This window comes from Triturus cristatus, chromosome 6 (genome assembly GCF_964204655.1).
Source record: "Triturus cristatus chromosome 6, aTriCri1.1, whole genome shotgun sequence".
Lineage (NCBI taxonomy): Eukaryota > Metazoa > Chordata > Amphibia > Caudata > Salamandridae > Triturus > Triturus cristatus.
The window spans coordinates 344,778,298-344,796,444 of NC_140589.1; the positions used below are offsets into that span (position 1 = coordinate 344,778,298).

At 49.5% G+C, this 18,147-nt stretch overlaps 1 protein-coding gene across 5 annotated transcripts in view; it reads right to left on the reverse strand.

Annotated features, from left to right (window-relative positions):
• ASAP2 (ArfGAP with SH3 domain, ankyrin repeat and PH domain 2) overlaps positions 1 to 18,147 on the reverse strand; it is a 1,162,669-nt gene that overhangs the window by 213,879 nt on the left and 930,643 nt on the right. For 3 of the 5 annotated variants that reach the window (XM_085610734.1, XM_085610730.1, XM_085610733.1), the window contains one exon: positions 10,884 to 11,127. In XM_085610734.1, the coding sequence (XP_085466860.1) occupies positions 10,884 to 11,127 (244 nt within the window). The remainder of the gene's footprint in view (positions 1 to 10,883; positions 11,128 to 18,147) is intronic. The other 2 variants (XM_085610735.1, XM_085610732.1) reach the window with 1 other exon arrangement.

Consider the following 18,147-nt stretch of genomic DNA (forward strand, 5'->3'; position numbering starts at 1 on the left):
GGCCATGGATCCCAGGAGAGATGACACTTGTCTGGCTGTGGGATATTCCGTGCTGAGAAGCGTGCAGCTTTTTTGCAGCATGGAGGATAACCTCTCCTCCGAAGGACACACGCTTGCGCTTGAGGAGTCTAGAGAGGCGCCCAGGTAGTGGATCCGCTGAGTTGGATTGAGGATCGACTTCCGGTAGTTGACCTGAAGGCCCAACGAGTGTAGAAGGTTTAGGCAGAACGAGAGATGACTCTGGAGTTGAACCGGGGTGGAACTTTTTAAGAGCCAGTCGTCTAGATATGGGTAGACGAATATCTTCCGTTTGCGGAGAAATGCAGCCACCACCGCCATGCACTTTGAGAACGTTCGTGGCGCGGACTTGAGGCCGAATGGCAGGACCTTGTATTGATAATGTTGGTGAAAGATGCGAAATCTGAGAAACTTCCGATGTTTCGCTGAGACAGGAATGTGGAAGTATGCATCCTGTAAATCGATGGCACACATCCAGTCCCCTTGGTGTAGATGTGGGAAGATCTGGTGCAGTGCTAGCATCCTGAATTTTTCCCTTCTGAGAAATCTGTTGAGTAGGCGGAGATCGAGGATGGGTCTGTAGTCTCCGATCGCTCCTCTTTTCTGAACAAGAAAATACCGGGAGTACACTCCCCGATTTCTCTGCCTGTTTGGAACTTCCTCTATGGCGTTTTTGGAGAGGAGAGTGGCAACTTCGTCCTTTAAAAGCTTGTTTTGGCTGAGAGGGAGTGGCTGTTTCCGTGGGGGTACCTGCGGAGGGGGAGATTTGAACCTCAGCAAGTAGCCACGCTCTACAATACTCAGCACCCATTTGTCGTTTGTAATTGTATTCCACTCTGCCAGGTGAGCGGTGACACTTCCTCCCACCGGAGTGGCGAACGAGTGCGGAGGAAGTAAGTTTTCACTGCTTGGGAGGTTGCTTGTTAGAGGACTGCTGCTGTTTAGCATTTCCTCTTCCTCTGCCCCGGCCCCTTTGCTGAAACTGGGACCTCTGTTGGTTTTGAGAGGACCATTGGGGCGTTTGAACGCGCTGGTGAAAGGCACGTTTGTCGCCCTGGCGAAAGCGCTTGCGGAACTCTTTGCGTTTTTCCAGTCCCACAGCCTTTACAGTGTCCAATTCCGTTTTCATCTTGCTCATTTGGTCGTCCGCATGAGCTCCAAATAGCGATGATCCATTAAACGGCAGGTTAAGAATCCTTTTCTGCGCATCTGGTTTGAGGGCTGTTAATCTGAGCCAGGCCGAACGGCGGGAGCAGATGCCATGGGAGTAGCCATGCGCGGCTAGGTCTGATGCATCCGCCGCTGCGCTTATTACTTGGTTGGCCACCAGTCCGCCTTCATGTAGGATCTCCGTGAAGTCCTGCCTGTCCTCCCTAGGCAATTTCTCCACGAATCTGGCCAGGGAATCCCATAGGGAACGATCATACCTCCCTAGCAGGGCTGAAGCGCTAGCGACCTTCATGTGCGCGGCAGATGTGTTGCACATTCTCCTGCCGTAGGAGTCCATCAGCTTGCTGTCCTTCTCAGGGGGGACAGAAGCAGATATTGAGGCTGAGTGAGACTTCATGGCCGCCGCCACTATCACCGAATCCGCTGGCGGGTCCGCCCTCAAGAATAAAGGGTCCTCGGCCGGAGCCTTGTACTTCTTTGCTATTCTCGAGGGGACCGAGCCCGCTGTAGCCGGTGTAAGGAACGTGGCCATCGCTGGTTCTAACAATCCTGGCACCAACGGGAGCAGAGGTCTGGGAGCTGACCGATGGTGTAAAGTGTCAAAGATCACAGAAGTGGGTGCCTGAGGGGCGTGCAGTGCGATGTTCAACTTTTGCGCCCCTCTACCCAGGACGTCCGAGAAAGTTATAATGTCATCCACCGGGGACACTCGCGATGGAGGCGTGGATGAAAAAGTAGGTGAGTAGTCCCGGACTGAGGATCTTGTGGATGCAGTCCCAGTGGACGACCTGGTGCGTCGCCTCTTGTGGGAGCGTTCGCTTTGGTGAGCCCTTGATCCTGATCTGCGCTTGGACGGAGATCTTGGACGTTTTGGCGCGGTGCGACGGTCCCTGGAACGAGACCGGCGTGGTGAAATTGGCCGTGGATCCCTCGGAGGCGATTTACTCCTGCGCGGTGGGGAATACATGCGGGAGTAGTCCGATCCCGGACTCCGACATGCGGCAGCGCCCACATCTCGTAACCAGCGCGGTGACAGTCCAAACCGCTCTGGAGCCTCGGGTGATCTTTCTGGAGATATTTGCACGATGTGCAGTCCCGGAGATGATGACTGTTCTCCTGGGGACCTCTCCGCGGGCGGTCCAGTCTTCGCCCTCGACGTCGAATCCCTTGACGTCGACGACGTCTGCGTCACCATCGGCAAGTGTGAGGTATGCCGTTCTGGTCTCGACGCCGGTCGTGGAGACCTCGATGTCGATCTCCTCTTCTCTGGCACCTGACGTCGGCTAGATGACCTCGACGTCGGCCGTGTCTTCGACGTCGACTTCTCTCGCCGTCGACTGGGCGACTTCGACGTCGACCTCTCTCGACGTCGACTGGGCGGCTTCGACGTCGACCTCTCTCGACGTCGACTGGGCGACTTCGACGTCGACCTCTCTCGACGTCGACTGGGCGACTTCGACGTCGACCTCTCTCGACGTCGACGTGGTGATCTTGACGGCGACCTCTCTCGACGTCGACTTCTTGACGTCGATCTTCCTCTCGACGTCGACCTTCTATGTCGCCGAGTGGGGGTAACCATCGACGTTCGAGCCCGAAGGGCCGCCTCTCGACGCCGACTTACTTTTGCGCGGCGGAGACTCTTGATGGTGGGATGAATCCCTTGACGCCGAAGTTCTCTGCCTCTTCGCCGGCATCCTCGACGTCGACGGCGAACCTCTTGGACTCCTGGTCTTCTTGGAGCCCGGGGAGCTGGTATGTCGCCGTTTCTTTACTTGCGTAGCTGAAGAAGGTGGTCTTGATGAGGAATGCTCGCCTTCACGACGGCTTCGTTCCTTCTCCAGTCTTGCATGCAGTTTAATGCGCTCTCTGTCCCTCAGAGTGCGCTTTGAGAACTTCTGGCAGTGGGGACACTGGTCAGGATCGTGTTTTGATGGTAGACACACAATACACACCGAGTGTGGATCCACCAGTGCCATTTTATTACCACAAGAAGGGCATTTCCTAAATAAAGGAGACATTCTGACTGGAAAAAAATTGGAAAATTCACTGGAACCAGCAGAATTAGCCCTTATAAGCCAGAAAACGTCGAAAAAAGCTAGAAAAAGCTGTAATTCAAAATTTCAGTCAAAAAACTGAAGAGCTCAAGCTCCAGGATCCTCACAGAAGGAGCCGGAAAAAAGAACTGGCCCAACTGTCACCTGTAGTGCATCATGGGAGCAGGGGGTCACGGGCAGGCCTTAAAGGCACGGTCCCCCTACTCTAATGCCTTAAAGGCAAGGTGTCAGTTTTTCTTGGATTCTTGATACTCTACTGCAGCCTACTGGCGAATGCCTACAATTACATGTTGCTTTATGGCAATAAAGCAGTGCTGTGTTATAATTTGCCTGATGCTTCCTTTTTTCCTTACGGGTTACGGGGGCACTACTATGCAAAAATATGTAATTTACAGCATTGCCATGTTTTGAACATTATTAGGCTGCATTTATATGTTTTCACATATGTATATATATATATATATTTATATATATGTATTTTCTATATGCTCCGGGATCCCGCACATGGGCGGGGATTATTCATAGATTATGACTATTGATGAGTATCCCCTGGATGAGAACAGCTTCTTGCCAAACTGTTCTAGTCTCTTGGAATCCCGGTCCGGCGGGGCGGTCGGGAAAGAGGATTGGGAGGTGGAGGCCTGGATAACCAGGCTCTCAGGGGGAGGGTGTTGGGACAGAAAACTGGGGTCGCCCGGAGCAGGGCGGTGGCGCCTGGCGACGTTCCTGTCCACAGGGGGAACTGTGGAGGGCTTGGACCAGGTGCCCTGCAGAACGTCAATGAGGGCCTCATTGAATTGCAGCAGAGGCTCAGTGGAGCTTGCTGCAGACTGAAGCACCTCAGTAAGGACGTTAGTCCTCACAGCCACGGCAGGCAGCTCGAGCCCAAGGGCTGCGGCCGCCTTGCGCAGCACCACAGAGAAAGCAGCGCCCTCCTCCGAAGCCACAGTCGGAGGAGAGACAAATCCAGTGTCTGGAGAGGTATCCAGGCCACTGGCCTCCCCCAGTTCATCTGCCCAGTCCTGGGACAGTTGAGCCTGAGCGGCCATAGGATCCTCGGATCCCTCCCAGTTGTCCCCATCATCCGACTCCTGGTATAGAGGAGAAAGTAACGGAGCCGGGCGGTAGACATAATGTGTCTCTAGCGGCGCCGATCTCAGCTTCCATCGACGCCGGACCGGCGCCGGGCCCGGAGTGGGACTGAACTGGGGTACGATGTCGAGCGGAGTCGACGTCGGCGTCGGGGGTGGTACCGGTGTCGACGCCGGCGGAGGAGGCGTGACGAGGTCGACCGGCGTCGACGGGGACTCGAGAACGGGTCCCTCGGGCGCTTGCGGCGTCGAGGCCGGAGCCGTCAACGGCGCCGGGGCCGGAGCCACCGGCAGGCAAGGCAGCCCAGTCGGGTCCGCGGGGCCCGAAGGCGCACCAGCGGGCGCCGACGGCGGAGCCAGGTTCCTCATGGCCGAGAGGAAGGCACTGACTTCCGCCGGCGTCGCGTTAGTCCCAGGGACCGAAGGGTATGGGGACGGGCGCGGCGCCTGCGGCTCCGCCGGAGCCGCGGGGGTGGAACCACCCTGACCCTCGGCCGAGTCGCGCGACCGGCGAGGGGAGTCCGAAGAGCGATGTCGCCTCTTGGACTTCTTGGAATGCTCCGACTTACCCGAAGACTTGGATCCCGACGACCGATGGTGACGTCGGGTGCGGCTCGGCGACCGATCCTTGGACCTCCTCCTGGACCGGGATCGAGAGGCGCGCGGAGCCGAGTGGCGTATCTCGAGAAGCTTACGGGACCGCTCCCGTCTAGCCTTCGAGGTCAGGGCCTTGCAGTCCGAACACGACTCCGCGTCGTGATCGAGGCCCAAGCAGTAAAGGCACCGGCGGTGATGGTCCGTAACCGACATCAATCGGTTACAGTCCGTACAGGCTTTAAACCCAGGCATCCTACCGGCACCGGTGTCGAGACACGATCAAAAAGGATCAAAAAAGTTAGTCAAAAATTGACTAAAGGGGTAGCTCTCCCGGATCTGCGCTTACTGGCGCGGAAAAAAGAAGAACTGACGTCAGCGCGCGAGGGCGGCGTCTAAGTACTCCGACGACGTCATCCCGGCGCACGACGCCGACGACGGACGCGGAGCCGCAGACGACGCCTAGCGACGCGCAAGGGGTATTGCTGACGAAAAATCTTCCGGATCCAGTCTGACGCCTGGGGATATTCTAAGGTGAGGAATCTAACTAACGTGTTTCTTTCAGATTCCTTGTTCTTTCTGAACACGTACTGTTTGAAAGGGCCAATTTCAGGTTTTTGGGGAATCTGGGGAACTATAGGAGGTGCAGGGAAACTGTTATCTTCATACGCTTTGATGCTCCTGTAACATACAGAGATCAGGTACAGGCTCTGATGATAAGTCTGCTTGGCACTGATGTAGTCACAGACACCATTATAATCATCATACTGCTGTAACCACCATTGTGCCTGGTAGTGGACACAGAGGAGGTTGATGAATCCAAATCCAAATGCATCTGCATCATGATGTGAATGATGTCTGAAATGAAATCTTCAAATTCCAACATCCTTAATAGACTTCGAAAGTAGGGCTATAGTTAGCCTTTTAAATTCCCTCCCTTGTACCAAACACCACCTCAGAAAAAACATGTTTCGGCACTTGCTTCCAAACACTTTAAACATTGGTCCTCGTGCAGTAATCGTGTCTAGAAAAATTCACGTTTCCTCATCACTACACTGCAGATACCTATATGACCTCAATTAAGTGAGAGATCTAAACTTATATTTTTGTAAGATTTTGCAGTTGTCCTGCATATAGCCTTTTACAGGAGGTTCAGTCCCACTGTCGCTATTCAACTGTTATGACAATCTTCAGTGAACCAGACGCAGCAGTCACAGGAGACTATTGTCAACATAATGTTTCTGCGCCTCTCACAATATTTGAATCTTAAATCTTTTTACTCATTTTCAGTACATAAAACAAGCCACTTAGATTGTAAAGTGGTCTGACGGTTGGTCAGCTGAAGCCTCCAACAGCAGTGCAATACAAATAGGACTAAGGGGTGTGATGGCACATGTCATAAGCCAGGGGTGTAACCAGGATTAGTTGATGCCACTCTATACCAGTACAACATTGTTGCAGATAAGTGCCTCTCTCTGTGGTTGCAAGCTAAGATTGCGGGTCTTCCAGCCTGACATCTGCATCATTTCGAAGAAAGTAACTACAATGCTATAAGCATCCATCAGTGACACAATGAACAATTAACTTACCTTTGGTGACACCTTATCTGGTAGAGACTCTAACTAGCCGCAAAGAGCTTACCTAAGAGTTATCCACAGGTGTTAGACTGAAAAAGGAAATGTTTTCTGAGCAATAACCTTGAGCACCAGTAGGTGGTGTTGTTTGGCTTGCTGACAACAGTTTCTTCTCACGACTTTCCCTGCCAGGAGCGCAGAGCCATGAAGAACACTGACCACTGGAGTGGTAATCTAGGGTTCTGAAAGGGGAACAGCCCTGTCCCTAGAAATCTGGATGCATAGCAGAGAGGATGGGCGGGTCGGTAAGGGATCTGCAACTCGATAGTCTCTACCAGACAACTTGTTACCAAATGTACTTTGTCTATCTGATAGAGAATTCTAACCACACACTCCTTACCGTAGAATACATACCCAAGCAATACCTCCCCAGAGGTGGGTCTGCGAAACAATTTCACACTAAAAAGTCCTGCAGGGCCAAACAGCCATAGTTCCCATCCCTATGGACCGGACTGTCCCAGCAGTAGTGCTTGGTAAACGTGTGCAGAGATGCCCATGTTGCAGACTGGCAGACATCCAGGACCAGAATTTCGTGTTGTAATGTAGTGGTCGCAGCCTTGGCTTTGGTGGAATGAGCACGCAAACCCTTAGGGGCTTGCTTTTGTCCAATGTGCAGTCGATTTTAATGTGGAGCACAAAATATGTTCTGTTTCTGCAAAGCCTTCCTTTTCTTTACCCAGGAATATCCCATGAAGAAGTGATCGTCCATTCTGAACGATTTTGTGTGGGTAAGGTAGAACGACAACGCTCTTTTTGGGGGCCAAACATAGAAGTTTTTCCTCTTAACTAGAGAGATGATGCGGAGCTTCAAATGTAGGCCAAGTGATGGACTGGCCTGCGTGGAACAGGGTGACTACTTTTCGCAAGAAGAATGCTCGAGTCTGAAGGACAAGTTTATCGAGGAAAAAGGAGATGTAGGGAGGCTGAGAGGACAGTGCCTATAGCTCACTAACCATCCAGGCAGATGTAATTGCCACCAGAAAGGCTGTCTTGATGGTGAGGGGCCTAAGAGGACAGGAATGAAGCAGCTCAAAGGGAGTCCATATTAAGAAAGTAAGAACCATGTTAAGGTCCCATTGAGGCATAATGAAGGGTGATGGGGGAAACGTGTTGTGGATCTTTAGGAAACCTATTTACAGTAGGGGTCTTGAAGACAGAAGTCTGATCTCCACGTTTCTGTGGCTCCCAGATAGTAGAAAAATAACACTTCAAAGTGCCCATTGCACAGCCCTGCTGGACTAGGGTAAGGATAAATAAAAGAACTTAGGAAAGGGGAGCAGATAAGGGATCAATCTATTTCTCAGCACACAATGTCACAAATGTATTCTAACAACCGACACATACCGTCTTGGTGGAGGGATGCCGAGCTGCTAAGACTTGGAGTGGGAGATCAAAAACTGTAAACTGTCACCGCTCAATCGCCACGCATGAAGGCAGAGCGTTGGCAGGTTCCAGGGGAGAAGCCTCCTCTGCTGCAGTAACAGAAGATGCCCTCGAAGGGGCACCTCGTTCGGAGGACCAATTGCCATGCTCAACAGCTTGGGATACCAAATTCTAAAAGCTCAGCCCAGAGCCACAAGAATGACTTGGGCCCGATTATTCCTGATCTTCTTGAGAACTCTCGGCAGAAGTGGTATGGGCAGAAAGGTGTACACGATGCATGATCTCCACTCAATACAAAAAGCATCTCTGAGCGAGAGCCACCTTGGAAACTCCACTGCACAAAAGTGCTGGCATTGCGTGTTCTTGGCGGTGGTGAACAGATCTAACCAAGACTCTTCCCCCCCTGCTGAAAGAGTCCTTGCACCACTTCCGGATGGAGATGCCATTTGTGATCCTCTTGGTAACTTTGGCTGAGTGTGTCTGTTCTGGTGTTCAGAGAGCCCCTCATGTGTTAAACCACCAGGGAAATGCCATGATGTTCCAGCCATGTTCAGAGGCGCAGGTCTTTTGACAAAGGGTCCATTACCCCACCCGCCCTATTTGTTGCAGTACCACATGGGGATGGTGTTGTCCATGAACACCTGCACAAGTCTCCCCTTGAAGGAGTGTATAAAGGCTTTCAATGCCAGCCACATCACTCGTAGCATCAACAGGTTGATGTAGAGTCTGGATTCCTTGGGAGACCAGAAATCTCTGATCTCTCCCGCTCCCAGATGGCTGCCTCATCCCCAAAGGGACGCATCTGTCACCTCGGTCAGATCTGGTTGAGGAAGGGAGAGGGATCTGCCACTCACCCAACTGAGGTTTGTTAACTACCAGCGCAGATCTTTTGCAGTGCCCTCCGACATCTGGACCATGTAGGAGAGATACAGCTAATTCTGTGCCCACTGAAACTTCAGTTCCCACTGCACAGCTCGCATATGCCAGCAGGAATGTGTCACAAGCAGGATGCAGGAGACCATGAGGCCCATCAGCCTCATAGTCAGTCAGTCTCACAGAAACCCAGAATAGAGACTGAAACATCGGTGTCATACCCAAAATATCTTGGACTCTCCGTTCTGGAGCATAAGCCCAAAACTGCACTGTGTCAAGATCAGCTCAGATGAAAGGCAGCCTCTGAGAAGGGGTCAGGAGTGTCTTTGGTAAGTTGATAGTGAATCTCAGTGAGTGCAGAAGGCCCACCAAATTCTGGAGGTGGGAAAGAACTGCCTGGGATGAGCTCATCTTTAACAGCCAGTCATCGAGATAGAGGAAGACTGGCACATCATATCTCCGCAGCTGAGCTGCAACCACACAATCACCTTGGTGAACACCCGAGCAGCGCAGGTACGGCCAAAGGGTAGCAAGACAAACTGAAAGCGTTTGTGACCTACCATGAACCGCAGGTAACGTCTGTGGGCAGGCAGGACGAGTATGCGAAAATAAGCATCTTGCAAGTCCAAAGGCAGATAGGACTTGTGCGAGCGTGAGCATTTTGAATTTCTCCTTTTTCAGGAAGACATTGACAGAGCACAGGTCTAGTACAAGACGAAGACCTCCATTCTTCTTGGACACCTGAAAGTAGAAGGATTAGCAATCAAGACTAACTTCTGATGTCGGCACCCTCTTTGTAGCTCCCTTGGACAAGAAAGCCAACACTTCCTGGTGGACTAGGGAGAGATGGTCGACTGTCAGTCTGTTGTAAGTGGGTGGCATGAGTTGAGGGAGTAGCCCTTTCAGATAATCTGGATATCTCAGCAGTCTGATGTTGCCTACAGTGGTGCAGGTGATGGTCTATCCTGCCACCCATGGTTGTCGATGATGGTCGGAGGGCAAATTAGAGAGACTTGGAGGCTGCAGCTCCAGGACCTTGGTTGCCCTCCTCACCACCATAGCAAATGTGGAACCCTCCTCCATAGCCACCTTAGGAGTAGCGATTAAGCCATTGTCAGGTCCACTGGCATCTCCCAATTCCTCACAGCTGTCCATATTCAGGTCCAAGGGCTGGTATTCTTCTGGGTCCAGAGGCCTCTCCCAATCTTCCCCCGGTCCGGATCCATCTGTGTATCCGAGGGGCCCGACGGGCGTGGAGGCTGGACCCACTGCCGGTGAACAGATAGTTGACAATCTCAAAACTGCGATGGCCCGGGCTCAACAGTGGAGCGAGGACTCGAGTGACGACACTCCCCCAACTCATCAGATGACTTCAACGGAAAGGGTGAAGTTGAAGACCTCTTTGACTTCTTGCTCTTCATCATTTTTGTGGGACTTACCGGAGTGGGATGACTTTGACTGTGACAAAGATCTACGGCTCTGCAAATGATCCCGGAACCTTCCTCTTGACCGGCATCAAGACCGTCGTGGGATCGCACGTCGAGCGGACAGGAGCTTGAGGGATTGCTCCCTCCAGGTCCTGGGGTGCATGGCTCAACAATCGATGCAGGTACTAACATCGTAGTCATGCTCAAGTCACCAGAGACAGACTAAGTCCATCACTGACATTTGCCGGTGACAGGCACAGCAGGGCTTGAATCCAGCCTTCCTCTTGGACATCCCTGACGCATCACGAAAAAAAGTCTAACTCTCTGGATCTGCGCTGACTGGCGCGGAAAGAAAAGAACGAACATCAATGCAGTAAGGTGGCTCCTATATAGGTACCGTGCACGTCACTTTCAGAGTGAATGACACCAGTGGAGCTGACCAATGCCCGCTACCAGCGTCCAGGGGCACTGCTCGTGAAAAATGTCCAGGTCCAGTCAGAAGCCTGGGGATAATTCGAAGGTAAGGAATCTGCAGCTAGAAGTCTCTATCAGTTTCTACAGTTTGTTCTAACACTGAAAATAGGATCATACTCTTTGAATGCATTATAAATACATCACTGCTGTTTACCATATTGTTACCTTTTCCTAAATTTCTTGGAGGAAGAGGAGGTCCACTTGTAGAAACGGGTATTACTGCTTGTGCAGGTGGATTATTGCCACTAAGGAGTGCGCCATAGGTTTCATTTTGTAATATACTAGGCACAAAGCTTCGCTGTTTATCCTTTGCAATGTTAGCAGCATCTCTTGCAAGTGATGCCACATTAGTGTGAATCTGGTTTGATGATATTTGATAGAAACTAAGGGGTCGATTTGGACTTGGCTGCTGAAAGCAGAAAAAAAAAGATTTAGGACCTGAAAACTTGGTTCAGAGAAAGTCACATCATTAAAACACTCATTTGTTTAAATAGACTGATGAAAGATCTGAGATGCTGCTACCGGAAAGGATTTCTCCCAAAGAACACAGTACGGTAATCTTATGTTAAGGGGTTAAATAATCAATATACATTTTTTTAAAGAGCTAAGTTTCCCCGGAATAGTTAGACCAAGCCAGATTGCCTCCATAAGTATGGTCCAGTTCATCACATCTTTTGCATTTACAATTGCAGTTGAATTTAGAATTATCTATAGCACCTGAAATTATGTTTAACCTGTACTTGCATTTATACTGTTTAAACTATTAGCTTAAATTTAGCATATCCTGCTTCATGTTCACCATGCAAACAAGTCTATTTCCATTTACTCTTGCTTTAATGTATTTCTCTACTTTTGCTTTCTTTTAGGTGGCTTATGCTTTGAGTTTCTTACATCACTTTGAGTATCACGGTAAACCTTTTCCTGCAACTTTTAAGTACAAACATTCTATTTCTAAGTTCAGATGTGTGTAATTGCATCAGAGAACGAGTTACTTACCTTCAGGAACACTTTAACGAATAAGTTGCTTACCTTTGGTAAAGCATTATCTGGTAGAGACTCTAGCTGCCTAGTCCTTACTTTTGAATTTCCCAGACATCAGGCTGGATCAGGAAACTATTGCTGAGCAATATCCCTTGCCCACGATGTCCAGTAGCTCCATTTGGCTCTGCGTGACGTCGTCAGCGTTGTTAGTGCCGGTTATGAAGTCGCGGTGCCTATATAGGCGCAACCCTGGCGCGCGTCGTCAGTACTTTTATTTTTTTCCACACCAGAAGCGCAGAGCCACAAAGTACCTGGCGTAGTCGTGTGAAAGGGAGAAACAACCCTAGTCCTACAATATCAATCCACAAGCGGGGAGTCATGGGTAGGGGCTGCAAGTAATCTGCAGCTAGATAGAGTCTCTACCAGAAAATGTGTTACCGAAGATAAGTAACTTATTCATCTGATAGAGACTTCTAGCTGCAGATTCCTTAACTTTAAATCAGATACCCAAGCCATACCATCGCGGCAGTGGGTTGCAGACTCATATCCCAAACTGAAAAGTCTTGCAGGACTGAACGGGTAAAATGCCAATCCCTGTGCACCCGGCCATCAAGGCAGTAATGTTTTGCGAACGTGTGCAAAGAAGCCCATGTTGCTGCTTGACAGATGTCTTGGAATGGGACACCCCGAGCCGAGGCCGTAGTCGCAGATTTTCCCCTGGTGGCATGATCTTTATGCAGAGAACGAACCAGCGATAGATGGTCCTTTTCTGCAATGCCCTTCGCATCTTTGCTCCCAAGTACCCCACAAAGAGTTGGTCATCCACCCGGAACTCTTTAGTGCAGTCAAAGTAGAACGACAACGCTCTTTTTGGGTCCAGCCGGTGGAGACGCTCCTCTTTCTTACAGGGATGCGGGGGACCCAGATGGAATTGGGTCACAACCTTTGGCAAAAAAGGATGCTCTGGTGCAAAGCACCACCTTGTCCGGAAGCACATAAGGTAAGGAGGCGAGCAAGTTAACGCCTGCAACTCACTTACCTTCCGGGCCGATGTAATTACTACTGAAAAAGGCTGTTTTGATGGTCAAAAGCTGGAGGGGACAATTGGTAGAGGTTCAAAAGGAGCATACATCAGATGGGTAAGGACCAAATGAAGGTCTCAATGTGGCATGACAAAGGGAGTGGGTGGAAACAGGTGAGCCAGCCCTTTAAGAAATCTATTCACAATAGGAGACTTGAGGAGAGAGGGCTGGTCTGGCAGCTGCAAAAAAGCAGATAGAGCAGAAAGGTAACCCTTGAGAGTTCCTGAAGCAGATCCCTGCAAGAATGAATAAAAGGACAGTGGAAAGAGAAGCAGAAAGAGGGTCAATAGACCTTTCTGTACAGTATAATACAAATTTCTTCCAACTGCAGCTGTATACCGTCTTAGTGGAGGGCCACCTGGCCGCCAGAATAACATTACAGACTTCGGGAGGAAAGTCAAATTCTATCAACTGTCGCTGCTCAATCTCCACGCATGGAGCCGTAGTTGACAGGTTAGGGTGGAGGACCCACCCCTGCTGCTGCGGCAGAAGATCCTCCCGAAGAGGCAGCCTGATTGGAGAATCGATACTCATTCTCAGTAGCTCTGGATACTCTCCTCGCCCAGTCCGAAGCCACAAGAATGACTTGGGTCCGGTTGCTCCTGATCTTCTTCGGAACCCTGGGCAGAAGTGGTATGGGCGGAAAGGCGTACAACAGGCCTGAGCTCCACTCACGAAGAAAAGCGTCGCTGAACGATAGCCGCCTTGGAAACTCCAGCGCGCAACACTGCCTACACTGCACGTTCTCTTCGGAGGCGAACAAATCTAACCTAGGTTCTCCCCACTGCTGAAAGAGACATTGCGCCACCTCCGACTGGAGACGCCATTTGTGATCCGTTAGGCATCGATGGCTGAGTTTGTCCGCACTGGCGTTCAAAGAACCTGCCATGTGTTGAACGACTAGGGTTATGCCCTGCTGATCCAGCCATGTCCAGAGACAAAGAGCCTCTTGACAAAGGGTCCACGACCCCACTCTGCCCTATTTGTTGCAGTACCACATGGCGGTGGTGTTGTCCGTAAACACTTCCACTTGCTTCCCTTTGACTGAGGGAAGAAACGCTTTCGAAGCCAACTGAATCGCTCGGAGATTGACAGTCCGAAGATCCAAAATGGGCCGTAACCATTTGTTCTTTTTCGGAATCAGGAAGTAGAGGGGAATAACAGCCACTGCCTACTTCTGAAACTGGGACTCTTTCTGAGGCCCTACATGACCGGTGTCGAACTGGATCCGGGATTGGATGCCTGGGGCCCCACTGGTGCCGTGGCCAGAGCGGATGGCGTCAAACCAGATGGGGCCCCTTCCAACTCTGCGGGGCCCGAGGGCTCACCAGCTGGGTCATTCCACTGAAATAAGCGACGCATGGCCTCGTAAAACTCTTTAATTTGAGTCGGATTCGCTTCGGCTCCAGGAAAGGGAGGGAGGCGAAGATGGAGTCCACTTGGACTTCTTCTTCTTGTTCCTCTTCCCGAGTGTCCTGAGGACTTCGGGTGGGAGGAAGAGGACTTAGGACTCCGGGAGCAATCCAGTGACCTCCTCTTCTTCTTCGATCGGGACCGGGACCTACCCGGAGTCTTGCTGGTCGGTGTTGACTGCCGGGTTGCGAGAAGCTTCATTGCCCGCACCCACAAGGTCTTTGGAGCCATGGCCAGGCAGTCAGAGCACGACTTTGAATCGCGGTCACGCTCGAGACACCACAGACAGATGCGACATCATGCAGGAATAGGCCCTGCATGGCTTGAAACCAGTCTTCCTCGAAGTTATCCCTCCCACACAAAGTCAGAAAAAAATTCTAGAATTCAACAAAAGTAGAGAAAAGGCCTGACAAAAAGCGGCAGAGGGTTAGCTCTTCCCGGATTGCCACTTACTTGCGCGGAAAGAAAAGAAGTGACGTCAGTGCACCTGGGTAGTTCCTATATAGGCACCGCGATGTCATAACCGACGCCGACGACGTCACGCTGAGCCGAATAGAGCCACCCGACATCGCGCGCAAGGGGTATTGCTCAGCAACAGTTTCCAGATCCAGCCTAATGCCTGGGCAATTCATGGGCTAGGAATCTGCAGCTAGAAGTCTCTATCAGATTGGTAGAGATTCTATCTAGCTACAGATTACTTACCATAGAATATTCCATAGGTGTCAGACTGGATCCAGAAAATAATGAACAGCAACTCTAGTGTTGGTAGGTGGTGCCAATCAGCTTCACGTTGGCATTGTTAGCCGCAGCAGATGTGATGTGTGCAGTGCCTCTATAGGCTCCAATCCAGCGCGCTGACATCAGTTTCTTTACGTGACTCCTTAAGCACAAAGCCAAGTCAGAAGGTTGATTGAGCAGTGTGCAGAAACTAAGATCCTACAAGGACTGTTTTTAGGTAGAAACATCAGTTTGCACAACTGGGAGGGCGGTAAGTAATCAACAGCTGGATAAAAACCCTACCAGAAAAGGCATTACCCAAGTGAAGCATGATATCCTGGCATATGAGGGATCCACTTAAAGAATTTTCTCAGTTGGTACGCTAAGGAACACTTCCATGTCCCCAATCCTACATTGAAATCTGTATGCTAATTCCCAAGATTCCTTGATGAATTTCCTACCCATCGCTTCAAATCTGCCCGTCTGTTGTTGTTCGAGGCAATACTGAAACTGGAAAGTTGTGACTGGTAGTGTTATATGGCCATGGATTAACCATTCTGTGGACGGTGACTCTGCCACAGTAAAAGGTAACTTGTCGAGTTTTTCAATATGCAGCATTGTATATTTTGCTCCCCTTTGTGCCATAGTTATCTGCTTTTCAGTTAGATTGAATGCAGAAAATAGGGACATGCTGTTGATAAATCGCCAAGGCACATAACCAGCGCGCAATGATTGCGGCGTCCAGCTTAATAACATAATAGAACGTAGTTGAGATTGTCAGTGGTGTTGTAGTATGGACAAGTCTTGCTCTAGTATATCTATAGCAGAAGATACAATGTTGCCCAGTGAATAAATCCTGGATGTTAATTTAGTCATACCATTATCAACTACAGCCAGTGCCTTTTCTAGGTTAATTCTTTCAATTTCAAGAAGTCTCTCCGCAGCTTCTTGTTGAGAGATCTTCCTGATGTCATTATAGACAGCATAATAGAAACGTTTCTGACGTGGCTTTCGGGGACCTAATAAAAAATCCCTTAGATCGACCTCATCTGAGAGTAAAGATAAGTGCTGTTTCACCTGGGACAGTGTCGAGGTTTTTAGCCAATCGAGGCACAACTTCCCAACACTGTATGATGTCACCACCCCCGGATGTTCTCTCTGTACATAGCGTTGGTCTGGCCTATGGATACTAAACCCTTCAGTTGTACCCTTGAATCTTGATTGACATCTGTTTGTGTCTGTGGGCCAAACTAACCATACCTTCCAATTGGGGTCTGAAGTATTGTACTGAATGATGTCATCTATCATATCCCCTCCACGTGATGTAAAATTGATGTGTGAAGGTGTGGGAATCCGAGGCGTGTTCAAGTCCTTGTTCTTGGCTAGTCCAAGACAGGAAGTCTGTAGCACAGTTTCATTCAGAAATATCTGCTGTGGAATGAGGCACCTTCTAAATAGTGTTTCTGTTCTCTGAACTTGCCATTCCTTAGACCCCCAGACTGATTTTGTGTCTACAGTGTCCTTCCATAAGTTGAAACCCTGTTCAGACAGTTGGGAAATAAAGGATGCAGAATAAATCTGTTTGGTGTTTTTCTGTGCAGGTGTAGGTGCAACCTTATAGTAATATGAGGTCAGGTCAGAAGTGCTAAACCCAGAAAAATAAGAACATTTCTGTGCCAATGTTTTCAAACTACCTTTAGGTGGTGTCGGGCAATGTTCCCATTAGAGGTATGTGAAAATATTTTGTGGGGTACTGGATTTGTGTAAAAAGTGATGACCATAATGATGGTAACAGTACATAGTGTTATAGTCTGATGTGTCTTCTAACATTTCAATGCTTGAAAATGCAGCTGATTGTTTTAAATCAGACAGCATACTATTTACAGTTTCAAAATCCCAATCGTCAGAAAATGTACTGGAGTTAATGAGATCATTTAGAGAAATTTTAAATAAATGTGGTATTTTCCAAAGTTCAGTGGGGCCAAATACATCCTAATCAACATTGTCCCAAATTATACCATCAGGAATTGGAACAGCTGTAATGTTCACAGAGAAGAGGTTTTGTTAAACTGGCAGGTGTTTCATGTTGAGGCGTATTGATGTAGACATCGCTGTTAGCTCAAATTGATATTTGTCTTTCATTTGTGCTTTGAAGTTCTCTTTCAAGAGGAACGAGTTCCATTTAATTGTTGGAAATACTATCATTTTGTACTGGCGACTCTTCAAATGTTATGAGTCTTTCTGTCTGATCTACCTGTATGGTAGCGAGAGGAGAGCGTCGGCTACCCAGGAGCCCACAAGGCCTACTATTCAGCATTGGCCACATAGTGTGGTTTGATCAGATCGATGGAGACAAATCTCTTTTCTTTTTTGCCAGCAAGAGGTGGAAGAAGTACTGGTCTTGTTCCTTCGACAGCTAGGACAGGTACAGGTACAGGCTTTCTGTATGACGGCCCAAATTCTTTCTTGTCCTCAATCATTTCTCTGACCAGATCCCTGACTTTAGGGATCCAGACAACTCTTGCCATGACTGATTTGACTTCCCCAGTGGCGGTACATTTACTTGCTCATTGCTTAGTAGTGCCCGGGATTAATTCAGATCCTGTAAAACAGTCAAACGTTTATTGATATCAAATGGTTTTTCATTCGCCACTGTACTTTCATAATCAAGATTAGATACCCACATTCTCGTCCTAAATAGGACCCTTTAAGGAGTGACAACCTCTAGAGAACTTCTTGACATGTTATTGAGGGCACGTTGGACCCCGTTTAAGTAATTGATCCAACTACCACCCAAGCCTAATACTCTCGCTATTAAAGATTGCTTTAAGTCACAGTTTTTCCTCTCCACGACCAAATTTCCCTCGGGATGGTACGGAGTGGAGTACCGCAATGCTACACCCAAACCTTCCATGGCTTCCTTGTAAGCCATAGAGCTAAACGCGGGGCCACAGTCCGAATGTAATGTGCCAACAGTGTATGTCCCTATAAATACTCGCAAATCTTTTATAACAATTCAAGCGTCAGCCGAGCGCTGAGGCCATACCCTTAGAAATCTAGAGCATGAATCCACTGCCACCAAGATGTACTTGTCAGCCCCATCCGATTGTAGGGGGCCGAGGTAGTCCAAATAGACACATGCGAGTGGTCTGTCTGTTATTAGTAGTGGTGTCTGTGCTGGACGTGCCACGGTGGAACCCTTCATCTGCTGGCAGATGTCGCATTATAAGACAAAA